At 63.7% G+C, this 24386-nt stretch overlaps 1 protein-coding gene and 1 long non-coding RNA gene across 4 annotated transcripts; one reads left to right on the top strand and one right to left on the bottom strand.

Moving 5' to 3' along the window:
- The first annotated feature begins 968 nt into the window (after positions 1-968).
- LOC119236981 (uncharacterized) lies at positions 969-23277 on the top strand. 3 transcript variants are annotated; one of them, XR_005123161.2, is made up of 6 exons: positions 969-1518; positions 1632-1734; positions 1814-1968; positions 5719-5840; positions 7298-7400; positions 22289-23277. It is a non-coding gene; the product is annotated as an uncharacterized LOC119236981 (long non-coding RNA). The 3 variants fall into 3 exon arrangements; XR_005123162.2 differs by lacking the exon at positions 1632-1734; XR_008553082.1 differs by lacking the exons at positions 1632-1734; positions 5719-5840.
- Positions 8727-9730, bottom strand: LOC119236970 (neuroendocrine secretory protein 55-like). The gene has a single exon (XM_037500905.1). The coding sequence runs from the start codon at positions 9498-9500 to the stop codon at positions 8766-8768; it is 735 nt and encodes a 244-aa protein (XP_037356802.1). The 5' UTR covers positions 9501-9730; the 3' UTR covers positions 8727-8765.
- Positions 23278-24386: the final 1109 nt, after the last annotated feature.

Raw genomic sequence — 24386 nt, 5'->3', positions numbered from 1 at the left:
GGCTGCGGGCGGCGGAAAGCTGACCCAGGGCGACCCTGCGAGGGCCTGGGCACCCCCAAAGGCATATCAGCTCAGCTGCACGGCCCACCCACTCCCCAATGCCAACACCAAACTTCAGCTCAAACTTTAGCCAACCGCCCCCGCGCCCGAGGCCGCAGCCCCTCCACCCGCCAACCGGGTCCCCACCTTCAACTTTCTGCCCTCAGGCCCCAGCTCTGGGTCAGCCATTGGGTTGGGGTCACGCCCATCAAGGCTGCCTGGCGAATGAGTGGGGGGCGTCGGGCCGGAACCGGATGTGGGTGGGAGGTCCAATGGGGGGCGCCGCGTTGGAACGGCCGAAGAGATCGTGCTGGGTGGACGTGGGCGGGCGCGTGGCCGCCGGGCCTGGGCCGCCATGGGGTCGCCGGCGCCCGCCGAGGGCGCACTCCTGGCGCGCGGCCGCAGAGGCCGGGCAGGGTGCGGGGCCCGCAGGGGCGAGGCGAGGCGAGGCGAAGGAAGATGCCCAGGGCGTGGAGGCCGAGGGCCCCGATGCGAGGAGCAGCCCGAGAGGGGTGAGGGGTTGGGGCCTCGGGGAGACTGAGCTCTGCCCGAGGGGAAGGTCGGTGGACGGCGGGCCTGAGCCGGGGGCTGCCCCCACGGGGTCCCCGCAGGGACGATCGCGCGCCAGGCCTCGCGCGCAGCCCACGTGGGCTCTTTCCCAGAGCTGGTCATCGCGGGGCGCGTGTGGGGTCTCCAGGCTCCGCGGCCTCGACCCCTTTGTCAGCATCTTGCTGGCACCTCGGCCCCTGGCAGGAGAGCACGTGATGGGGGGACAGGCGGGGCGGGACATCGCCCCCCGGAGAGCTGAGGCGGCACAGAGATGAGGAGGGATGTCTGGTTGGGGGGACTCCGGGCCCGAAGGAGAAGACGGGCTTCCCAGTGGGGCGCCGGGGGAGTGGGGCGAGAGCGCGGGGGCGCGGGGGGCCCTGGAGGACGGTTCCGGGGCTCTCCGGGTAGGAAACGGAGGTGTTGGTCTTTTCTGCTTTTGGTCCCGCAAGTGAGGATGTGAGCCCCGTGTGAGGAAGGGGGAGCCCGTGGGGGGCCGTGCTGATGAGGAGGCGCGGGAAGGCGGGAGAGGGTCCCAGAGGACCCTCCGGGGGCTCCCGAGCTGGAGGGACACTGAGGCTGGAGGTGCCAGCTCCCGGGTGGGGCGGCTCTGGGGGAGCCAGTTTGGTTTGGGCATGGCAGGGTGAGGGAAGATGGGCCCCCTGGAGGTTTCCCGGCTGGCTACCTCAGAGAAGGGGTCTGAAGTTCAGAAAGATGTAAAGCCCTCGAAGGTGAAGTGACGGTCGCCCTTCTGAGAACACGAGGTCACTTGAGAGGAAGCCCCCGTGGCTGACAGAATCGTGGACAGCTGGGCCAGTGCAGTGGAGAAGAGGAGGCAAGAGAGCCAAGGGGCTGACCAGGCCCGGTGGGAGCACCCTGGGGGGCGCTCCCGAAGGTGGGGTCTCCGGCCCCAGCACCGGGACACCTGTGCAGGTGAGTGTGTGTGGTCACACCTGTGCACTGCAGGGTGCTTGGCAGTATCCCTGGCCTCTACCCACTAGATGCCAGTAGTACCCCCTTATTGCAGCAACCAAAATTGCCTCTAGGCTTTGCCAGATGTCCTCGCGGAAGCCAACTAGCGCTGGTTGGAACCAGTGTTGAGGCTGAGCATGCACCCTGAGCCTCAGGAAGGGTCCCCTTCTTTCAAAGGTAAATTAGGACCAGGAAGAAGTGCCAGCCTTTAGCTGCCATGTTCTTCTGGTCCACTTTGGTGTTTTTTTCCCTATAGTGACTGGTCACTAGAACCTGAAAGCCCCCAATCCCTTGGATGAGTGGGGTCTCAAAATGGAAGCCCCATCACAGACCAGCAGAAAAGGAGAAAGGACCTAGAAGCACGGCCGGCGGTCTGAAGAGCCAACTAACATGGATGGGCAGAGAAAGCAGGTATGGCCAGAGCTGGGGGTGATTGGCCTGTGGGTCGTCGGGGGCCCTTGGGGCTGGGGGAAGGGCCCAGCGCTGGTGATTGCGCTGGCTCAGGACGGAGCGTGGCCTTGGCCTGGTTGGAGGTGACCGGTGATGGGAGCCTGCCCGGTGCAGGCCTCCCCACACTGGGGGTGCGGTTTTTAGGGCCTGCCATTATAATTCGGAGGAGCAAAGAGGCTTGAGCACAGGTGCCCGCTCTAGTTGATTTCTCGCAGAGAAAGAGGACGTGTTGGTGGCGTGCAGAAGTGGGGGCGGGAAGTCAGTCAGGGCTTGTGCAGCTTAGGAAGAGGCAACCAGAGGCTGGCTGGGGGCTCAAAGAAGGCAGAGCTGGGGGGACAGGCCTGCTCCCGGGGAGTGGGCCCACCCGGGGAAGGCCTCGAGGGGGCTGGTCCAGCAGCCCAGGAAAGGGGTGACTGTTAAGTACAAATGAAGGTCTCTTGGAGATGGTGCCTGCTCTAGGGGGGTGGCTTCCCTGCCCTGGAGAGCTGAGGGGTGGGCAGCGCACTGTGGCTCAGCACCTGCATTCCTCAGGAGGGCAGCGCCCCCAGACCACGGGACCCTAGTCACAGGCAGTAGGCAGCTGTTCTTTTGTAAACAAGTAACCCCACGAGGAGGGAAGGCTTTTCTTCCCTGTTGACCCTTCTGACACCCTGGCCTCAGACAGGGAACGTGCCTCTCCCACACTGCCCTGCGTGGCTCCCGCCATGCCAGGGCCGTACCCCTGCACCCCTTAGGATGCTCCCAACTACGTGTGCCCACCTGTTGCTAAAGCACCAGTCTGGCCAGGTGCCAAGTAGCCGCCCGTCAGCTTTTTCTTAGTCCACCCGGTATCCAAGAAAGAGCAGAGGAGGGGCCCAGGGGTGGGGGGGGTGCACAGAGGGATGGGAGCAGAGGCCGGGCCCTCTCTGGCAGCATGTCCCCTGCCTGGGGCGGGGTGGGGGGCAGAGGCGCCTTCGCGCAGCCCCTCCTGTCATGGTTGGTAGTGGGTTTCTTTCAAACGAGGAAAATGATTTAACCAGTTGTACGGAAAGGCAGAAAGGAGAAAACACAAGAGGAGGCTTCAGGTACCCGCTCCGCGCGCGCCCCCGAAGCAGTGCTCGGTCGGTGCCACTCAACAGCTAGGGGTTTTGGAGCCGTTCAATTAATTACTGCCGAGACGCTGCTCCAGCCTTTACCTTCCGGCGTCTCCTCTGCCAGCCTTGGCCGGTGGAGGCAGCAGCAGCCTCTGCAGAGGGTCTGCGTGACTAGACTGTCTCAGGCAAATGTCAAGGAAGGAGAAGCCTCAGGTGGATGGCGGGGTGGGAGCACGCTGGTCAAACGCGCGCTCTTCCCAGAGCCACCCAGGCCCTCCTGGGACCAGGCCCCCCGCGGGCCTGCCCCGAGTATTTGGTGGGTGCACTGCCCCCTCTGACAGCCCATGCTGGTGTGGGGGCCTGGGTGGGGCTGCCGACGCAGCAGGCTTTTGGGGGGCCGTGTGCCTACTCTAGGAGAGATGAGCAGCGCCATGGGGAGGGGTCTGCAGGGGCAGAGTGGGCTGTCGAGGGCAAGAGAAAATCCTGGAAGATAATTTGGCTTTAGTGGAAGTTCTGTATAAAATTTCGGTAATTCATGGTGGAAATTCCAGGAGCCCTGGGGGCTTCTGGGCCACATAATTTGAATTTAAGGGAAATGGTATATTTCACCTTCTCACACAACCTCAATTACCCAGAGCGAATTTTCCTAATGACATCTAATTGAGACAGCAACATAAGCCAGGCACTCAGACCAGCTCTGGCCTGGGGGAGGAGAAACGTGCCTGCTGCGGCGGCTGTGCCCCTCGCCCCCAAGTGGGAGAGGCGGGGCCTCCGCCTGCACTGAAGCCCCGGGCTCAGGATTTGAATTCCAAAAGCTCTCTAGTTCCAGTCTTTGGCTTGGTTGCAGCCGTGGGGACCGGCAGCCGCACTGCTGTGGGAGGGGCGCGCCTGGCCTGCAAGGGCGGAGCAGGTCAGCGCCCTTGGGCGGCCCACTGGACCCTGCTGGCGGCCCTCCGCCACCTCTGGGCCTCCCAGGTGCTCCTCCCAATGCCCACGCCGGCCCCCGCCGGCCCCCGCCGCGCGTCCTCGCCCTTCAGCTCTCGGGGATTTAAAGTCTGCCTTGGAGTGTCCCCGAACCTCTCTCTCCCCAAGTCACTCCTTTTCTCTTCAAATTATTCTTCACGGCCGGGACACTCGGGCAGTGACTTCTGTCACCTAATCCTGCCCCTATTCTTGCTGCTGTTCTCGCCTCCTACGTCTTTGTCTTTTTCTGTGGTCCCCAAAATGTGCTTTTCCTTTCTTCCTCAAATGTTCCCCCACATTGCGGCCACCACTCGCCCTCCGTTCAGTCAGATCTTCCTCTGGCCTGCCTGACAGCCCTGCCCCGGCCACCCGCTCGCCCTCAGTAAGCCCCGCAACAGGTGGCCGCCTGCCCTGCGCCGCACACCCGCCTGGGGCGAGCCGAGGCCAGGGCTGCACACGGCCTTCTCTGTCCTGGGGAAGGGCCGGGCCAGGGGCAAACACAAAAGGGAGATTTTAAAACTGGGAAAACCATTGGTAAAATTCACCTTCTCTCTATCCTCGAAATAGATAAAGGAAAAGTTAAAGACAAAACTGCTAGGTTAAATAATTTGTCAGACCCCCGCCCTCCCCCAGCCCGTTTAACTTTTGCCTCGCTTACCCCATGCGTTCTACAGTGGAGGCAAAATCAGTTTGGGGGGAGTACAGAAAAATCTCGACTGTTTCAAGGCCCCGCCCTGCAGGGAAAGACGCGTATAGAGATACACCTGCGCTGTCTGGAGCTATAGCTGTGCTACGAAAATTTCGTGGGAGAGGAGCAATTAAGTAAAAGTGGTCTGACAGAGCTCCCAGGGGGGAGCGATAATGAGGAAGCTGGCCTGTGCCGACACCTGGGCCTGAGTCACCTCGACTTGTGCTGATAATAAGCCCAGCCTTGGGGGGCCACCGGCAGGCTGTCAGTCTGCCCCCCAGTGCTGCTGCGTCACTGGCTGTGGGCCTCAGCGTGAGGCTGCTGCCACCCCCCCCCCCAAAGCTTGTTTTCAGACCCCAGGAGCAGAGAGGTGGGGGGGACTCGACACAGGCCCGGGTCAGCGCACCGGTGCCTGCTCTTGGGCAGTGGAGCTTTTCCTTCTCGAATTCGCCTCTCTAAACCCTTTTTCCCTCCGATTCAGAACAGATTTGACCACATCTCAAATAAGATAAGCACAAAACAGATTTCTTCACAACTGGTGTTTTTTATTTGATTAACTGCTGACCACATTTTTGGCTCCACCAGGGTTAAAGTCACTGATGGGTGGCTCTAGCGCCTGACAGTCCTCAGTGCCCTCTATCAGGGACTCCGCGTTCCTTGTGAAGAAACTGAGGCAGAGAGCTTCCGGTGTCAGGTCTGGCCCCAGGCCGCCGGGCAAGGCAGGGCCCCCAGAGACCCTCTCTCTGCATTCTGCCTATCTCCGAGCCTCCAGATTTAGGAAACAGCCCCTGATATAGAAGCCCCAGAGTGGGCCGGGGGACCCCACCCCTCCTGCTGGAACATGGGGGTTAAAGATGTAATTTGAGCGTCTCATCCCTTTGCTGGGCCATTTTTTTTAACAGCAGGGCTGCACTTTTTCTGGCTTGTGAATGACATCACCCACCTCTGAAGCTTGATTTGATTTTAGTGATTTGTTTTTTGCTATAGGTCACCTTTGCTAAGAGACAGACTTGCCCCAACACCGTGGTTCCCGCTCAGTTTCCTCTCAATAGTTTCCTTCTGCATGAAGAGCCGTGATAATGCGGATAAATGAAGCAAAATCCAGGCAGGTTATTATTATTTTTTTTAAAAGCCCTCATTCTTAACAAGCACTGGCTTCTGCTTTCTTTGTTAAACCTATTGCAGCTGCTAAATGAGGGCTAAAGCCTCAACTGGGGGAGAGGAGCTTCTAGTGCATTCAAAAAACCTTAAAGCCCCCAGTGCTTGCATTGTGATAAACGGCGATTAAAAGTCCTGTTTGCCAAACTTTAAGCCACCCAGGCCAGGGGACACCACACGGCAGCTGCACTCTGCCGCATCCTTTTCCAGCTCAAAAAGTTCACTTAGAAGAGCAGCTTTGTCCAAGAAAAAGCCGATTTCCAGTAAGCAACCGAGTAACACGGGAAAGGGAAAAGTCCTCAATTCTGGTGCACACCGACACATTTAACCAGCTTCGTCTTCCTCCTCTGCATGTGACTGCTGTAGCTGGCTGACAAGTCACCTCTGTGCCAACTGGCTGTAAATCTGCTTTTGAGGGAGCATTTCCTCACCCCACCTAGGATGGGCAAGTGGACCCATTCAGATGCTAACTAGCCTCAGAGCAGCAGGGGAACAAAGGGCCAGTGGGGCGGCCAGCGCCTTGGGATGCTTGGAGAACTTGCCAGAAGCCAGAGCCTCAGGTAGAAAGGGCTTGAAGCTTCTCTGAGGCAACCCCCCCCCCCTCTGGTGGGGCTGGACGAGCCTGGGGGCTGGCGATTCCCTCCTCAGTTGTTTTCTATGGTCCTTAATGGTCCATCTACCCTCGCGCAGGTGGGGGAGGGGCAGGGGGTGGGGTGCTGAGTGGAGGGGGCAGGTTTTCCTAATCAGGTAGTTTGTGTGCGGGTCGGGAAGATGGCTAACTCTTTGTTCCCGGATCCTCCCCACCCCCCCAGGAGCCAGCCGCCTCCGGGGTGGTGGCTGGGGGCGGCGGGGCACTGAGGACAAGGGCTTTTGGGTTCTTTTTCTTCTCTTACATATTCATCCTGAAACAAGGCAGCCTGCTAGTTTCTCTAGTGAAAACCCCAGATCTGAGGAAAGTCAGTCCCCCAGGCTTGCCCATCCTTGAGGGTCGCTCTGGCACTGAAAAGCACCTCAAAAGCCAACCAAAAACCTGGCTTCTCTGCCTCTTCCCTGGAGACGGCTCACTTAGTAAACTCAGGTTGCCAAGATGCCACCAAAGAAAAACACGAGGCGCGGGCCATAGAGGGGCAGGCCACCGTTTGGGGGAGCGGACACTTGGGCTGGGGCTTGTGCTCCCCAAGGCAAGCACCGGCTTTGGAGCCGTCGCGGGCCCTGGGGACCTCCCCAGCACTTGGGGGGGGGGCAGGCGAGCAGGCACCCAGCTGTGCTTGGTCAGCTGGCAGCTGCGCATAACTAAGTTCTGGGGTGCTGCGCCCCTCTCCCTGGGAAGCGGGGAGGAAGCCCTTTCCAAGGGGGTCCTTCCTCCTTCCCTTAGCGCTCTAAGACCCGACCTGTGTTTCCGTTTCAGCCTCAAAACGCTTCACTTTTCCCGCAAAACATTCTCAGCGAAATAGCTTGAACCTGCGCGAAACACAGACGCGTGCACGCGGACAGAGCCGCTTCCACATCGGGTGAGGTTTTGTGACCACATTTCACTTCTCAGCCTTTTTGCCCCGGGCTGGGCGCGAAGGGCACACTTTACCCAGCAGTACCGACCGCGCTGTTTTTGGGCAGCGACACCCGCGGTTTCGCCTCCAGGGTAGATTCCAAACTTCGCCACCGCCGAGCTGACATGGCCGGTGCGCGCCCGGCCTCCCCTCCCGAGGCTGCTGGCGCCGCCAGCCCCTGCCCCCTCGCGACCGATCGCCCAAGGACTCGCGTCGGGTCCAGCTCTTTTCCCCAGCCGCGCCGGTGCCGTGCCCTTTGGAGACGCATTTTAGGGTGCCCTTGTGATAGACGCGACCCCGTCTCTAGCCTGTTCCCGGGTCCTCTTTACCTTGGCGCGCGCGAGCACCTCGCGGACCTCTTCGCCCCTCTCCTCCGCCCGCCAGACCTTGCGCGAGCGGCGCGGGACCTCTCCCGCCAAGCTGCACCCCGCGCCGCCGGCAAACCGGCTTCGCCAAAAGGTTGGCGATGCCCCGACGTGACCAAGCACGCGCCACCTCCCCGGTAGCCCACAGGGGCACCCCCCGAGACTCGCGTACCTCCTCTGAACGCCCTGCGAGCGTGGAGGGCTCGTGAGGAACGGCTGGCTTGCCGGAGAGGTCGGCGCCGAGGCGCGCGGGCAGGTGCGCGCGCTCTGTGCGGCGATCTGCCGGCCGGCCGGCGGGCGCGGGAGGCGGGCGCGGGGAGGCGGGCGGCGGCGGCCCGGCGCGGCGCACAGGCTCGGGGCCCGGGCGCCAGATCCCGCGGCTCCACCTTGGCCGCGCCAGGGACCTGGGCTCCGGGCTCGGAGCGGTTTAAGTGCTGCGCGCGCGCCTCTCCCGGAGCCGGCGGCCGCCGAGGTCTCGCCCAATCCCAGTCGGGTTCCTCTCCGCGCCTCGCCAGTGTCCTGCGGCGCGGCCGCTCTGCCCCGTGAAAGTTGGCGAGCGCGCCGCTGTCGGCGCCCGCCAAGGCCTGAGACTCCCTCTCTGGGAAGGAAGAAAAGTGCGTGAAACAAGTGACTTACCCGGGCAGCTGGGGAGCGCGGGTCCCAATCCGGGGGCGCCTCCGGAGGCCGTCGCGCCGCCCCGACACCAGCGCGGGCCTCGGGTCGCCTCCAGCGGGCGCGCGGAGCGCACCGCCGTCCAGCACACCTTCGGCCCCCTGAGTGTCCCCGGAACCCTGGGAAGATTTGGGGCGCCCTTCCCGGCGTTCCGAGCCCTCCTTCCTCCCGCCGCCCCGCACCCGCGCCCGGGACCCGCGCCCGCGCCCGCACCGACCCCGGCCGCGGGGCTCGCGCGCCAGCCTACCTGGTCCAAAGAAAACAAGGAGAACCTGGAAGCCGTCGTCGGCCATTAGTGACGACGGATGGGGATGGGTCCCCTCTTGGGGGACTCCGGGGACGGGTCGCGGCGGGTGGGCTTCCTGGGCCTGCAGCGGCGCTGCTGCTGCTGCTGCTGCTTCTCCGCCTTGGGGCGCGCTGCCTCTTCGGGGTCCCGCGGGTCCCTGTCCTCGGGCCGGGGCTCCTCCCCCTCGGCGGGGCTGCGGGGCTGCGCGCGGCGCGGGGAGGCGTCGGGGCTCCGCAGCCTCAGCGCGTGCAGGCGCTCGCTGAGGGACTGGCCGAAGCTGGGGCGCGGGGGCGCCGCGGGGCCGCGCTCGTCCTCGGGCTCGGTCTCGGGCTCGGTGGTGGGGGCGGTCTCGGTCTCGGTCTCGGACTCGATCTCGGACTCGGACTCGGACTCGGTCTCCGTCTCGTAGCCGAACTCGTCCTCGTAGTCGAGGCAGCCGGGCAGGGGCGGCGCGCGGGCGGCCGGCTCGTGCCCGTGCTCCAGCTCGCGGTCGGGCTCGGGGGACTCGGGGGGCTCGGGGGCCGCCTGGGCGCCGGCGCGGTGGTGGGCGTTGAGGAAGCCCCGGCGCTGCTGGGCGCGCTGCTGGGCGCGGGCGCTGGAGGTGGCGAGCGCGCGGAGCAGCGCGATGGAGCAGGACAGCCAGAGGAGCGCGGTGGCCGCGCGGCGGCCGATGGGCGGGCACAGGTCGTTGTAGTTGTGGCGAGCTCGGCGCCACTGCTGAGCCCGGGACCTGCGATCCATGCTCCTGGGGCTCGCCCCTGGCTCTGCGGAGAGCGGCTCCGCCGCGCGCCCAACTTCCCGAGCTCCGGCTCGGCTGCCTCCGAGGGAGACGGAGAGGAGCGTCTGTCTCCTCGGGGCGCCCCTCGAAGTCTCAGGCTGCAGCCCAAGACCCGGGAGAGGTGCCTCCGCGGTCCTCTCGCCGGGGAGAGGGCAGAGGAGACTGAGGAGCCCGCCCGGCGGCGCTTCTGCAAAGTTGCGCGCCCAGACTTCTGCGGGGCGTGCGCGCGGGGGGCGTGCGCGCGGGGGGCGGGGGGCGGGGGGGCGGGGGCGGGCCGCGCGCGGGTGCGGGCCGGGCGCAGGCCCGAGTGGGCCGGCAGGTGGCAGGAGGGAACCTTGTTTGCAAGGATTTGGCGAAGCGCAGGGCGGGGGCCGGCGGGCCGGAGCCGGTGCGGGCTCTGCCCTCGGACGCCGGCTGGTTCCGAGCGGCCGGGCCGGCCCGGGGCTGGCGCGCAGATGGCTGAGGGCAGGCGGGGTGCGATGCCCACGGACACGGGGTCTGAGCCCGAGGGCCGGTGACCCCGCCGGACATTTACCAGGGCCTGGTAGTTTGGGGATGGTCACCCCGGGGCGCGTTAATCACAAAACCACCTTCGTGGCGCCTGTGCCCGCGGCCGCTGACCGCAGCCCCCCGCAGCCCCCCGCGCGGGCTGATCTCCAGGGCCCGCCGCGGGGTGGGGGGAAAGACCCACCGCCGCCCCTCCAGGTCCAGCTGAGCCCCGGCGGGGGCCAGTGGGCGCCGCCGGGGAGACGCTGCCTCTGGGGGGCGCCTCAGGGCGGCCAGCCGGCGAGATCCCTGGGCGCCCGAGCTGGTTTGTGGAGAGATTTTCAGCACATTTCATTTATTCCACTGCCGAGGCGCTCGGGCCGCCCAGCTCTGCGCCAGGTGCGGAAGGTCGAGTCTGGCGGGGAAGGGGGGGTCCTGCCTTGGGGAAGGGACTCTTGGGGTCAGTCCACCCCGACCAGGCACCGACAGCCCGAGCCCTCGGGTCTCTCCGGCTCGGGTCCAGATGCCCCGCACTGCACCGCGCCCCACCGCCCAGCCCGTCGGGGGAAGGGGATCTCTCTGCCCCCAAAGCGCCGCTGGCTGTGTCCTCCTGGAGGGGTCCCCTGGAGCCCTCCTGGGGGGGCGGGGGGGGCTTTCGGGCGTGCTCCGTCCTGTGTGGCCGGGCTGCTTCCTCCCATGGGTCCCCTCCTGCCCCGGGCAGTGTGGGGCGCGAGCCCGAGCCCGAGCCCCTGCGAGTGGGACAGGCCGCTTCACTCGGGACACATCCAGGCTGGGGTGTTCTTTGTCTTTGTCAACACAGCAGCACTGGAAGACCCCCTGTGCCCCTGCTTTCCCTCCCTGGTGGTGCGTGGGGGCCCTCCAGCCCGGGGCTCTCGCTCAGCGCCTGGAACTCAGTGAGAGTCTAGCAACTGCTTTGGGTGTGTTGAGGTTTTCTACCTCTTAGTTTGGATGTTCTGGAATGTTCCTGACCTAGCTGCTTGGCTTGGCTGTGTCTGTCCTGAGTCTGGTGTACTTGGAGTTAGTTTCTAGCGTGGAAACACTGACTTGGCCCGTCCCTGAGGACACGTGTGCCTCCCGCCTGTGCCGCAGAAACCAGAAAGGCCTGACTGCACCACTGGAGCTGCGCGGCCCCAGCCATCCCGTGGGTCCTCTTGGGGGCGCTGGGTGGGGCCCTTGGAGCTGTAGGTCTCAAACCCTGATCTCAGCCCCCACCAAGGGGCAGGGGATCCTAAGGGTTCTGCTCACATGGACCCACCTGCCTTGTTTCTGTCAGTCCGCACAGCCCGTGGCAGCGTGTGGCCCGTGAAAATGTCTTCCAGGTGGCTTTCAGGGCACGTTGGGGCAGAGGCCAGGGCCGTGGCATGCCCCTTCGGTGGAGACTAATGTCGCCCTCCGCAACAGGGCGGGCTGTGATTCCTGAGCATCCATAAGAGAGCATTTCATTCCTCAGGAGTGCTTGTGCCTGTGATGGAGGTGGCAGCCCAGAGCTGGTCCACGGGCACAGACGCACCGAGATTGCCTGCATTATTAAAAAATGTGCATTACATAATACGTATTTTTGGACTGGATTCTGCATTAGTAATACACTTTCTTTGCAAGATGCATTTTAATCAGCAAACAAACATTGAAGAAAACACTGCATTTAACAGCCTCGGCCATGTCTCGTCACAAATACATTTCGGGGTGCTTTCTACAGGCTGCGGGAGGGGCACGCTGAAGTTCCATCTCTTGCTCAGAGCGGAGGCCGAGCAAATGGATCTGTGCAGAAAATGCTCTTTAAAATGCATTATGTGCATGATTTTAAAAAGTGATTGCTGCAGAGTGAATTTCAAAAAGGAGCAAGCGGGTGATGAACGACCTCGGTTGCTACCAGGCTGAGGAGCAAGGGGCTCTGTCTGTCTGCCGGTGAATAAAGCGCAGCCATAGATCACCTGCGGGTGCGGGCCCCGACCTGGGGACGGGCCACACGTCACGCGACAGGTTCTGCTTTGGAGGAATCGTGAAGAATATTGTCGTCAGCCCCTTAAAGGATCATCCTGTGAAGGAGGCGTGAAGACGTGTTTTCTGTGTCTCCCGAGGGTGAAACTGGAAGCTCTGGGTGCCCATTACAGCCTGGCTGTGGGGGGAAGAGTCCTGGGGGTGGGGGGACTCTTGCGAGGTGGAAGGGGCTGGGGTGGGGGGCGATGTTGAATCAGAGGACAGATGACCCCTCTGTGGACATGTCTTCCACTGAACTCTGGGGCCGGAGAGGTAGCACGTGACGCCCCCAGAGTCCTTGGCAGCCCAGGGCCTGGTGCCGTGGACGCGCTGTGCTGGGCGTGCCCCCCACTCTCCCTGCCCCTGTTTGAAACGCATCTGAAGTGCAAGTGGTGCAGTGCCGGGAAGGAACGTCTGGGTGGCAGTTGTCGGACACGAGGGAACAGGTGTCCCCGGGCCTGTGTGCAGGCATCCCGGCCAGGGCAGGGCTGCCAGGCGCCTTGCTCCACACCCCGCTTGTTGAGGCAAAGAAATGGGTCAAGTCTGTCTATTAATTACAGTCTTCTCCCTGCCTGGAGCTGTCTTGGAAATTAAAATTGAAACAGCCTATTTAGCGACTGCGCCACGAGTCACTGCGGTGACAGAGATGGCTCCCGGGCTCGTGGGGAGGTGGGATGCCACCAGCACCGTGCCAGCCCAAAATGCCCACATCCCAACAGCGGAGTGCCGGCGCCTGCTCGCTGGCGAGCCCTGCGCTGGGGTGCTCCGGGGTGCTAGCTGCCGCGGGCAGAGCACAGCTTCTCACACAGGCGGGTTCCCACCCACTCGGACTTGGGGGTTTGCCTTGGCTGTTTTCAAAGCCCATAAGAGTTGCTTTCCACATGTTCCTGGGTGCCCACCTGGTGCCCAGCCCTGTGCTGGTGGCTTTTGGGGGACAGGTGAGGCCCCGAGCCCTCCAGGGCCTGCCAGGGCGGCTGTCGTGGACCCCAGTGACACCACCACGTTTTCCAGGAAGAGACACTAGATGAAAGATGGACGCGGTTCCGCCAGGCGAGGGGGCAGAATCTCTCTAGAACATATTTTTTGGACAATCAGTGGAAAGGACTATTTCTGGAGATGGAGAGCTTTTCAGGCTTTCCTTTGGGTAGAGATGAATGCGGGAGCTTGAAGTGCTCCCCACCCCTTACTGCGGCAATCAGCCAGAAAGGCTCAGACCCCCTGGGAAGCTGGCCTGGGCCCTCGGCGCCCCGGAGAGGCCGGCGCAGCGCAGGCTCGTTTGGCTTCTCCAGACGCCGCTGGCCGTGATTCCGCGCCTCCGGGCGCTGCTCTTACAGGAGACGTGGCGAGAACCCCGGCTCCTGGTTTTGTCATGGGGGGGGGGATGGCCATCCAGACCTAAAAGCAAACAATGGGGGAAATAATCATCTTTTTGACATGGCTGGATTCCGTCCAGGCCATTGTTGGGATTACAATGCTCTATTTGTGCCCTTTTCAGGGGAGACGGGAGCGGAAACGGGCCATATGCCTGCGCACCGGGCTGCTCGGAGCTGTCTCCGGAACGGCCTCTCCTTTCCCTCTGCCTCGTGAAGCCCGCATCACGCGCTGCCCGCCTTCCCACGCACCTGCCGCCGCCGCCCGAGCCCCTCTGCCCTTCCCGCCCCCTCGCCGCGAGGAGCCGCGGGGCTCCCAGCAGGAAGTGCCCGGGGACTCGCGGGGACTCCGCGTGGCTGGGGCCCAGGCCCACACTGCCCTCCCCCACTAGCCCCAGCGCCTGGCTTGCCGGCCGTCCTCGGTGGACGCTGGCCGCTCGCTGTGGACGTCGGGCCAGGTGCAGTCTGCGTGCCCAGCCCCGCCTTACACTTTAGCTCGACGGGCTTGCTCTGTGGCCAGCTGATGTGCCACTGCGCGCACAGAGGCGAGGGGGGCTAGACTCAGCCGCACGCCCCTCCCCTGGGGGCTGAGGGAGGCACTTGCGTGGTAGAGGGCCGCCCCACCATCGGCAGTGGCCCTGGCCCATGGCCGCAGCCTCTGCCCGACTCCCCCGGTCACCCCACCATTTCCTTTACCACCAGCCCTGACCGGGCTTCAGAGTGGCTTTTGCCTCATCTGCAGAGGAGCTGGCTCGCCCCGCAGGCTGGAGGCGGCTGCAGGCCCCGAGGGGAGAGATCAGCCTGTCACATTCACCGGGAGTGTGCCTTGGTGCTAAAGAGGACGTGAGGGCATTTGTTTGTTTGTATTTGGCTTGGCTTTTCAAAAGGCAGTGAGCCTCAGCCCTGCCCCGTGGAGGTGGCTGTGGCGGTGGTGGTCACGGTGATGGTGGTGAAGATCAGGAGGCAGGGAGGTGGTGAGGTTGGGAACACCCCAGCTAGGCAGCAAGAGCCTAACAGAACACGGAGAGGGGCTTGTCTGTGTGCATTTCCAGTTCTCTCTTAATGGCTTCTTGATAGAAGGTCCCAGCAGCCATAGTTTGAGCTGCAGAAGTGCACGGAGTCCCTGCTAGGGGCCATACACTCGGGGGGCCCGGGAATGGGAGGGTGAGGTGAATCAGACATTTCTCCATTTAGTGCATTCGGGGTGGGGTGGATCTGGAAATAACACGTCATCACATTAAGGAAGGGGGTTGTTACAACACTAGCTAAGGACACTAGAAAAGAAATCTGGGGTCTCCCTGGTGGTGCAAGGGGTTAAGATGCAACCTGTGAAGCTGTCTGCAGCCTCTGCAGCACAAGTTCAATCACCGTCCAGGGAGCTACCCACACGGCGCAGCAGACCTCTCCTGTCTCCCCGCTGCTCCCCTCAGCAGTGTGTTTCAGTCAGTCTGCCTGTTCTGCTCCCCACTCTGTCTCTGGTGAATCCTCTCACCCCCCACACCTCTGGCCTGTACCCCAGTTCTTGTGTGCATAAATAAATCAATCTCAAAAAAAATCTTTTTTTAAGCATGTTCAGCAGAGGAAGGTGCCCCAACATGAGCATGGCGCGGGGTACAGTCCCTGCACACTTGAGCTGTGAGTGGAGGGTGAGCTGGCACGGCACGGCAGGGCAGGGCGCCGAGAGCAGGCCTCGCGTGTCCACAGGCCCCCGGCGGGAAGGGCGAAGGGGCTGGGGGCCATCCCCACAGGCAGGGCGGACCCTGGGGGCAGCCAGTGGTGGGATCTGGGCCGAAGGAGCCGCGCTGGTTCTTGAGACACGTGAGCGTGGCGGTGGTGAAGAGCTGGCGGTGTCGGCTAGAGGCTGACGAGCGTGGTGGGCGCAGCCCGGCCCTGGGGGTGAGTGGGTGAGGGTGGCGAGCAGCCTCGGCTGTGCGGGAGGAGAGTGGGTAGGGCCGGGGGGTGCTGCGGAGCCTGCGCGCTCTGACAAGGCGGGTGGGGCCGGGAGGACACGGTCACGTCCTGGCCTTGAGGCCCCCTGGCAGAGGCCTCCGCTGGGCAGAGATGTCAGAGTCTTGAGCTGGTGGAGGGAGACAAACCCTGTGGACGGGGGTCCCAGAGAGGACCCCTTTCCAGCCCCCGTCATGGGGGTCATCCCGGGGGTCAAGCTTATCCACTCGTGGTGCCACTGAGGAAATGGACGCTGGGGGTGGGGGGCGCTCATGAGTTCCCTAGTCCCAGTTGGGTCCCTTTTTGACCCACCCGCGAGGAGCCGCCGGGGCGGGCCGCGAGCCCGGGCTCAGCTGTCGGCTCTCTGTATCGGGTCTATTTTTTGTCAGCGCCCCAACGGGCAGTTCACAGCTTCACGTTCTTGTCCTCATCGCTTTAGAGCTGACATTCCGCCGGCTCCTTGTGAAAGAAAGAGCAAAGCAAGAGCTGGCCGGAGCGGTGGGAAGCTCGAAATAGAAGCGCACCATGCCCTGAATAGTCGCGCTTGGCCGGGCCCCCGCCGCAGCCGGGAAGGACTTGGCCAGGGGCCGCTGAGAGAATTCGGTGACACTCTCCTTTTCTGCTGGTTGTTCAAAAAGCCGGCCAGCTCCGAGAGCACCGTTTTCACTGTGAGCCAGTCCTCAGGCTGGGGAGGCGGTGCGAGAGCGGCAAGGCCTCGGGGCCGTGGGGATGTCGCTGTGGAACCTGGGCGCCGCCACCGCGCTCCCCGCTGCTCCTTTGAGAAACGTGATGTCTGATCACACGTGGGACGTGGGGCCTGGCCGTGGCGTTCACAGCGCCATGGGGGAGGCCTCCAGCCCACGAGGTCTCCAGCCCCTCGGCCCGCACAGGAGGTGCCTGAGACCCCAAGTGCCACCTGCAGCCTCTTCACAGACAGCAAGGCTCAGAGGCTCTCTTACCTGCCCTCCCCTGGTCGTCACCCCACCTTTGTGGCCAGAACAGAGGACGGCCACTTTGCCTGCTCCCACTGGGGCCCTGTCCCTGAGTCCATGGCCACGGGGCTCGCTCCAGGGTTTGGGCAGTGGCCTGGCTAGGTCGGGTCGGCATGGAGCTCGGCTCAGCTGTCCCCACAACAAGGCCACCAGTGTGTCCCCTGCTTCCCACCTGCTCCCCCAGTCCCACTGGCTGGGAAACTGCCAGCGAGCCCAGACCCCCCCCCTCCCCGAGCTGGGGCTAGGGCGCAGGCCTTTTTCCTGTGGGGCCGTGGCTGTGGCCTCCTCATTCTTTAATCCATCAAGGAAAAACGTTGAACTTGAGTGAAATGCATGTTGGGGATTTGCCGCAAAGGGGTGTCTGGGGAGTCAGGAGAGGCCGAGGGGGCCGCTTCCGCCCAGTGCTTCACGAGGGTGGCTGAGGGCTTTCAGGGACAGTGTCCTTGAGGCCGCTGCCACTGGGCCACTGCGAGCCCCGGCGCCCAGGGCCCCCATCCTGGGCGCCGGCCACGGGAGGCCTCCCTGCGCCAGAGCCAGGCGTTTAAATTGGGAGCGGCCGCAATGCAGGGAATGCGCTGAGCTTTGAAATCAGGGCCCATCCCCCGGCGCACCCGCTGGCTGCTGGCACAGATGAGCCAGCCATCCCGAGGAGGGGGTGCAGGAGGACACCCGGCCTCCGCCATGCTAGCGGCCATGCTATTAATAACGCTTGCTGGGATGCTGGAGTGAAGTAAGTGAAACAGTTCACATGAATGTATTATTTTTCTCACTGAGTAATTTCCCGTGTCCGACTAGCTTTAAGCACGTGTGGGGTGAGAACACGCGCTAAGTCGGGGGGTGCCTGCGTGGGGTTTGCTTGTCTTGTTACTTTCCGAAGTCACCTTGAAAACAAGCAGAGAAGCGCGAACTCCGGGGAAAGAAACGGAGAACTTCCCTGGCCTCTCCCGAGCGCCGGGCCCGGGCCCCCCCACTCCCGCGCTGGCCGCCCTCGAGAGCTAGAACGGACTGAGGAGAGAAGGCCGGGTCCAGCGGGTGACTGGCCATTTTCAGAAAGAACGTGCTGGAAACAGCTCCAGAGTGCCCTAGACATTAGAGAAAATGGACAGCCCCTGAGAAATAGCGAGCTCAACGTCGCCCATTTCTGCCTTGCGCCCCGATAACTGGGCTCGGCCGGTTCCGGCAGCCGCTTTCTTTATGTAACGGGCTGGGTTTAGGAGGACTGTGGTACCAGCAGCCGTCGGCTTCTGGCTAAAATCGGACGGCGCCGCCGCGTCCCCCGGGATCCTTCCCTGCGTGCGGCCGACCCCTCGGGAGGTGGCACGGGTGCACCTGCCGTGCCGGGCGGCACATTCTTGGCTCGCCGACGACAGACATGTCCCGGCAGAGAGGACACGGGGATTTGAGCCTGGTGTTGAGAGCAACTTTTAGCTGAGGATTGTAGGGCGGAGGCTGATTCCAGCCAACTTGAGCCTTTGAGCTTCAACAGGACTGAATTACTTGGGCATATTTTCTTTCCATGACATTTGCCTTCTAATAATAAATCGGCAGATGCAGTCGCGCTGGCCCGTCTGTACCGTGACCCTCGCTGGCTCCCAGGGAGACGGGGCCCTGCCCTTGGCCTCGGCCGCTGCTCCCCACGCCATCTCCCCGGTGCGCCTCAGGGCCCCTTTTGATGAGAGACCCTCACTCTGGGCCCTTTGAGGGGCTGGGGTCTTCTCTCCCCTGGGGCTCTCTGTTCTTGATCGGGTGCCAGAAAGCGCCAGGGAAGAGCCTCTGCCTGAACACGCGGGCTCAGACGTGTGGGCAAGTCCTGTTCCTCACGGTCAGGAGCAGGCGAGGCCCAGGGCGCAGGGCGGGCGGCGGCTCTGGTCGCTGCGGGCAGAGAGGGGGCGCAGCTTCCAGGAGATGATGTTACCGGCTGTGTTCCTTCTTCTGGGGCCTGGAGGGTCACAGGGGTTCACTGGAGTATTTTTAAATAGTCAGTTTTTAAAAGAACGAGCTCAGATGTCTCTGAGGGCCAGCGGCACGCGTGGCCGTGCTGTGCTGATGGGCGCCCCCGGGGCTTTGCCCGCCTCCTATTTTGTACAAATCAAGAATTGGGGGAGAGTTCGAGCATAGCCTGGGCCATCAGCACATACTTGCCGACTCTTCTTTCCGCGTGTGTATTTTTAAACTTGTTGTCATGGGAGTCTCCAAGCACACTGAGGTGAGGAGGCCCAGGGCCCCCGCGCAGCTGCCATTCTTGTCCCCTGGCCGCCCCCCTGCTCTTGGGAGTCTTCAAGCAAATCCCAGTGTCCCCGTGGCCCCCCACTCTCTGGCATTCTTCTGGGGCTGGGCGCTGCCCTCTCCCCGCAGACTGCGCGTGGGCCACTGACCTCGCGTTCCCTTCCCTTCCCACGAGGTTGGCCTGGGGTGAGGGTCCTGGGCTCCTGTGAGCCCCCGGGGTCTCCTCACACCACCACCCGCTTCTTGGCCCTGCCTTGGCAGCCCCAGTGGGGACAGAGTCGCCCCAGGCCCTGAAGGGAGCGGACGCGCTGTCCGTGCGGGCGGGTGCATGGCCCCAGGCCCCTTGAGAGGAATGTTTGGAACATGAGCGCCCAAATTGGGGTGGCCAGTTGTCGCCGTCCGTGTGGGCAGCTTCTGCTGCGCCAGCTGCCGCCTGTTGGCGCTGTATTAATAGCAGGCCCGAGGGGCCACGGGGTCGGGCGCCAGGGAGCGGGCAGGACAGCTGCGCACGCCGCCGGCATGTGCTCCCCGCCGGCCCCACGGCCCCTCCGCGCCAGGCCCCGCTCCCGCCCGCCTTCTCCTAGTAGGGTCAGGAGCGGCTCTGCTGCAGCCTTCGGCTTTGACGGGGAGCCAAATTAAGAGCAGGGGACGGCCGGGAGGCCCAGTGTTCTGGGTCAGCTTACGCACTTTCTGGAAGCACAGGCCCGAGGGGCCAAGTGAGGCAGAGGTATTCAAGCAGGTGTTGGATTCTATATGCCAGGGCCGGACAGATATTTTTAAATGTCACAGGCCAAATGGAAATTCAGCTGGCATCCCGACAGAGGGTGGGGGTTCAGAGGGCCCCTCCATGACTAGATATGGGCAGGAAAGCGGGGAGCGTCTGTGACGGGGGTGGGGGGAAGGACAGTCCAGTCGAGGGGGTCATTTGAGTAAGCGCAGGTGTCAGCGGGTGGGCCAGAGGGGCAGGGGCTGGCGGACAGCGAGGAGATGCCCACAGGCCTGGAGTGGGGCGGTCCTCAGAGCAGGGTCGAATCAGGGGATCAGGCCCCCTGGTTTTGGTGTCAAAGTGCATCCGAGCCCCACCCTCAGTGCCCACCACCCACCATGGCTTCCCTGCGCCCCGGGGCAATGGGCCGTGACGCAGGCAGGGTCAAGCCTGACGAGCCGTGCCTGCTGCTCAGTGGGCACGGCTCTCATCACGCGTGTGGGGACCTTGTGGACAGCCGCCATTGTGGAGCAGGGGTGGAAACCAGCCCCCCCAACCCCACCCAGAGCTGGGTCTGCGTCTGCCACACACAGTGTCCTTTTAAAGTCAAGCATATTGTTGCCGCCATGTTTCCATATTAGGAGACTCAGTCCGAGGGCTTGGAGACATCACTTCTCTGGGAGCCTCTGGCCGCCCAGGCATGCCCCTGGCCTGTCCTCAGGCGGCAAAGGTGAGCGGCGGCTGCCCCCTGTCGGCCAACCACAGGCCCGCCGTGGCGCCTGCTGCCACCTGGCCTGTCATTCACCCTGCGTCGGCCTGGCCTCTGCAGGCATCTGCACTTGCTCTCGCTGAGCCGAAGTGGAGCTATTATTACTCCAAGGCGTGAGGGTCATCAGAGTTAGCCACCCAGTGGGACTTGGCCATGACTGGTCTGGAGGCCTGGGCTCGTAGAGAGTACCCAGCGGCCTGGTCTAGGCACCGGGAGGTGTGTGTGTGGCGGGGAGCCCAGGCGTCTACCAGCGCCTCCCTGGGCTCCTCCAGGTGGCCCCTTAGTAACCTGAAAACAACGCCACCGGTTAGGGCGTTACTATGGCAACACCAACATCTGTGCAGCTCTGGGCCCTGGGCCCCTCAGCCACACTGGATGGAGCTTAGCAAGGGCCGAGGTCAGGGCAGGCCCCAAACACCTGGGCTTGGAGCCTGAGCACAGGGAAGGAGGAGAGGGGAGGGGGAGGCGGGTGGGGGCTTTTCCTGGGGCTCTGGGCTGGCTGCAGGCAGCCCTGGAGTTAATTCCTATTCCTATGCGGAACCCGCCTTGTCCTGGGGGCCTATACTCTCTCCTGACTGTCTAGGGCCCTGGGAGAGGCCATGGCCATGGGGGCTGAGGCTGTACCTCAGGGCCACCTATGGGGCCCAGGAGGGGCCTCCTTCTTGGAAGAGTGAGAGGCCTCCCCGCCGGCCTCCTGGGAGCTCAGGGAGGGTGGTCACCACAGCCTGCCCGGCTCAGGCTGGTCACGGAAGCCGCCGCCCCCTCGCCTGCTTCCTCTCGCTTCCTCCACACCTCATGTGCCTGCCACACCCCAGATGTCAGGGCCACCTGAATTCATTGGCTCTTAATGGCGGCCTTTGGGGAAACTGAGGCACAGAGCGGCCAGATAACTTGTCCGAGCTTGCACAGCTGCCCATGGGGAGCTGGGATTAAACTCAGGCTGGGTTGAGCTCTGGGCTCATGGTCCAGGCCACTGCCCTCTGTGGCGCTTGGGAGAGGAGGGCTCAGGGTGGCTGAGCCGGAGCCTCTGGGCAGCAGGTCAGGGGCCTGGGGAGCACCACCCCCTCCAGATCGCCTGCTCCCACCAAAGTGGGGGTGTTGGAGGCGGGGGAGCAGAAGGGAGACTGACGGGTCCAGGTGCGGCCGGGGGGTGCCTCAGTGGGGAGCAGGTGGCCCCTCTCAGGGCTATGGGAGCGAGCAGCGCTGGCTGCTTAGAGGGGTGCAGGCCACCGCCCAGCGGGCTCTGAGCCAGGGTCGCTGGGGATGGCGGGTCTGCTTCCTGCAGTGCCCTGGGCTTTGGGAGGCGCTCCCTCTGAGGCCTCTTCCTCGGCAGTATAGAGAAGGGTCCCTGGTACCCTCAGACTTTTGGGGTCCAGGCTGGAGCACGTAGGGCCTCTGGGCAAGGCGGCGTTAGGGGGTTGGCTGGGTCCCCTTGGGAAGAAAATGGATCCTCTGACCTGACCTGGATTTTCTGGGTTTTGTTTTTGGACAGCGCGGAAGGCGAGCGTGTGAGGGTGGGTGTGCCGCCACCTGCCCATCCCTGGGAGGACAGATGCCAGCCGGCTGGATGGGCAGGTCTCCTGGAGTGTCCCAGGTCTCTGCAGGGGCACCCCCACCTCGCTCCTCTGGGGACCCGTGTCCGGGGCCCCACCTCCTCACCACTAGATGGCGCAGCTGCAGCGGTCATGCTGCTGGTGCCCGGGGCCCTTGCCCCAGAGAACCGGGGGTGGGCGACGGCCACCCCGCGCCCCAGATAGGACAGTGGTGCCACCTGCATGGGCCGCCCCCGACCTGTGCCAGCGGGGTGCAGCGACGACGGCTCACCCCAGCTCAGCCGCCCTGCTCTGCCGCAGTCCCTGGGCCTGCTCCCCAGACGGCGGGAGGCGCTCAGGGAGGGCGCGGGCAGCAGGCCCTCGCGCGCCCTGTCCTCGCCAGCTGAGGCCCCCCTCAAGGCCCACGCTGGGCCGGTGATTTGTCTCATCCAGGGAGGCCTTGGGGATTGGGCTCCAAGCCCATTTTGTGAACAGCTCGATCTCCCCGGGCAAGAAAGGAAGGGGCCACATTTTCAAAACCGTGACGACTTCCCTCTTGAGTCAGCCGACGGTTGTCCGTAAACACACGAACTGCTGCTGTGGCCGCTGCAGTTAAGACATCACCTGCGTGTGACCTTGGGGTAGAGTGTGTGTGCGCGAGTGTGCACGCCGCACGTTTATCCTGTTCGCACGTCCCCTCACTTTCCTCTCTCTTCCTCCCTCAGCCTGTCTGCGCTCTGGTGTCCGCAGAGCCTCCGGCCGGGTGTCCCGGGAGCCCGCCACGGCCTCGCTACTGTCATTTTCTTGACTGGAAGTTCCTGGTGCTTCGGCCTCTTCTCCGTGGGAGAGCGTGCCTCACGCCCGGCTCCACCTGGCTTCCTCTGGCCTGTCCGCGCCCACCAGGGTCGAGTCACGTCCAGCTTTGAACGAAGGCCCGGCAGGTGGCTTCTCAGGACACTGGATTCCACCCTGGGCTCCTTTAAGGCGGCCTGATTAATTCATGATGGCGCCCCAGGCGCCCGCCCAGGCCAGAGGATTTACTGTACCTGTCCACGCGGCCGCGCCAGGAGATGGCGGCACCTCCAGGCCATCTGTCACAACAAGACTGCTGAGGGAGCGCCCACGAGCCCACACAGTGTGCTGCTGTCCAGCGAGGGAGCTGAGGGCAAGGTGCCCGTCCGCCCCCCGCTGCCCGTCCTGGCCTGAGGCCCCGCCCCGAGCAGCTTCTCACTCTGGGCATGAAGAATCGGGTGCCCATCAGCCTGCTGCCCCCAGAACCAGCCTGTGGCCCGTCCAGAGGCCCATGGTGCCCAAGGGCCGCAACAGGCAGGGCTTCTCCGTCCTGCAGCCCCCGAGTCAGGCCTCAGCTCACAGACAGCTCACAGAGCCCCTCCATCCTGCCCGTGGCGCAGACCAAAGCGGCAGCAGGACCTCGGCGAGAAGCCTGTGGCTGCGACAACCCCGGTGTCCCCACCCTCTAGCCTCTGCGGCTGGCCCCTGGGCCTGCCCTCCCCCCTGGGGGTCTTTCTGGAGAGTGGCTTCCCACTGGGCCCCCCCCGGAGCCCCCCCCATCCCTTTGGTGGGTGACGAAGCTGCAACCCACCCTCCTCGAGACTGTGACTTCCCAGGGTGAGGGCCAGCGCTCTCCGGCGGTTATCACCTCTCGGGCCTGTCCCCACGGGCTACACTGTCGGCGCCTAATAAACGTGTGTGGCTCCAGCAGGCAGACGCGTATTTCTTTGCATTGGCGCACCCGCCCCCCACCTTCCCCTTTGCTGCTGCGGTGGGGGAAGCTGGCTACCCCCTCCACCCCACACCAAGCCGGGGTCCCACCCTGTTACTCCTTGCTGTGCTCTCACGCCCGTGCCCCCCACCCCGACCCACCGGGTGATCCCAGAGAGCAGGCCTGGCCGGGCGGGCGAGGCATTGAAAGATGGACACTTCGGGGCCTGAACAGGGCTGCTGAGGCACAGGGCGGCTTCTTGATGGTTCCTGGGGGTCTGAGTGAGAGGGTGGGAGGCGCCCAGAGCTGGGCCCCCCTCTGCCCACCGCACACACACGTCGCGGCGGCGTTACACATAAAGATTCCCCACGCTACCTACCTGTTGCTCTTTCTTTTTCCCTCTATTTTTTTGAGGGGGAGGGTGAATGGTTGGGTCTGCCCCCCTTTTATCCTGCTCCCCCCTTCGCTTCAGTGCTGCTGGCGATGGGAAGCGGCAGCTGGTTTCTGGGACCTGCAGCTCATGTCCCGCGCTGGGAAGCGCCGCTGTCCTGGCCGCACCGTCCCTCGGCCCCTCGGTCCTGACTCTCCTCTTGCACCTGGGTTGCGTTCCTTGGGTGGACACCTGAGGGTGGAACTGCTGGGTCCTGCAGAGGCGGGGGTGAGAGGATCCCCCCGAGACAGAGTGGGGAGCTGAACACGCAGACTGACGAAATCCACTGCTGAGGGGAGCAGCAGGAGTCAGGAGAGGTCTGCCGCGCCCTGCGGGTCACTCCCTGGCTGGGGATTGAACTCGGGCTGTGCCCGTAGCTTCACAGTGCTGTGCTTACCCTTGTGCCACGTGGGAGGCCCACGTCTTTGGTTTTTTAAGGTAAATCCGGATCATTTTCCTTCACAGTGGCCCCAGTTCACGCCCCCAAGGCTGCCTGCCCTCGGGGCCTGAGGAGGGCCACGTAGGACCGCGGCCACTCTGCCTTCTGGGTGTCCACAGTGAACTGTGGGTCTTACCTGCTGCCCATTTATTAACCGGGCGGTTCTGTGGTTCAGTTGCATTTTTAAATGTCTTGGGCGTGCCCCCCCCCCCTCCCGGTGTCGGCTGTGTC

The sequence above is a fragment of the Talpa occidentalis genome, unplaced genomic scaffold (genome assembly GCF_014898055.3).
Source record: "Talpa occidentalis isolate TD23 unplaced genomic scaffold, MPIMG_talOcc4v2.1 talOcc4.10, whole genome shotgun sequence".
NCBI classification, from domain to species: domain Eukaryota; kingdom Metazoa; phylum Chordata; class Mammalia; order Eulipotyphla; family Talpidae; genus Talpa; species Talpa occidentalis.
This window is presented reverse-complemented; position numbering and strand designations above follow the sequence as displayed.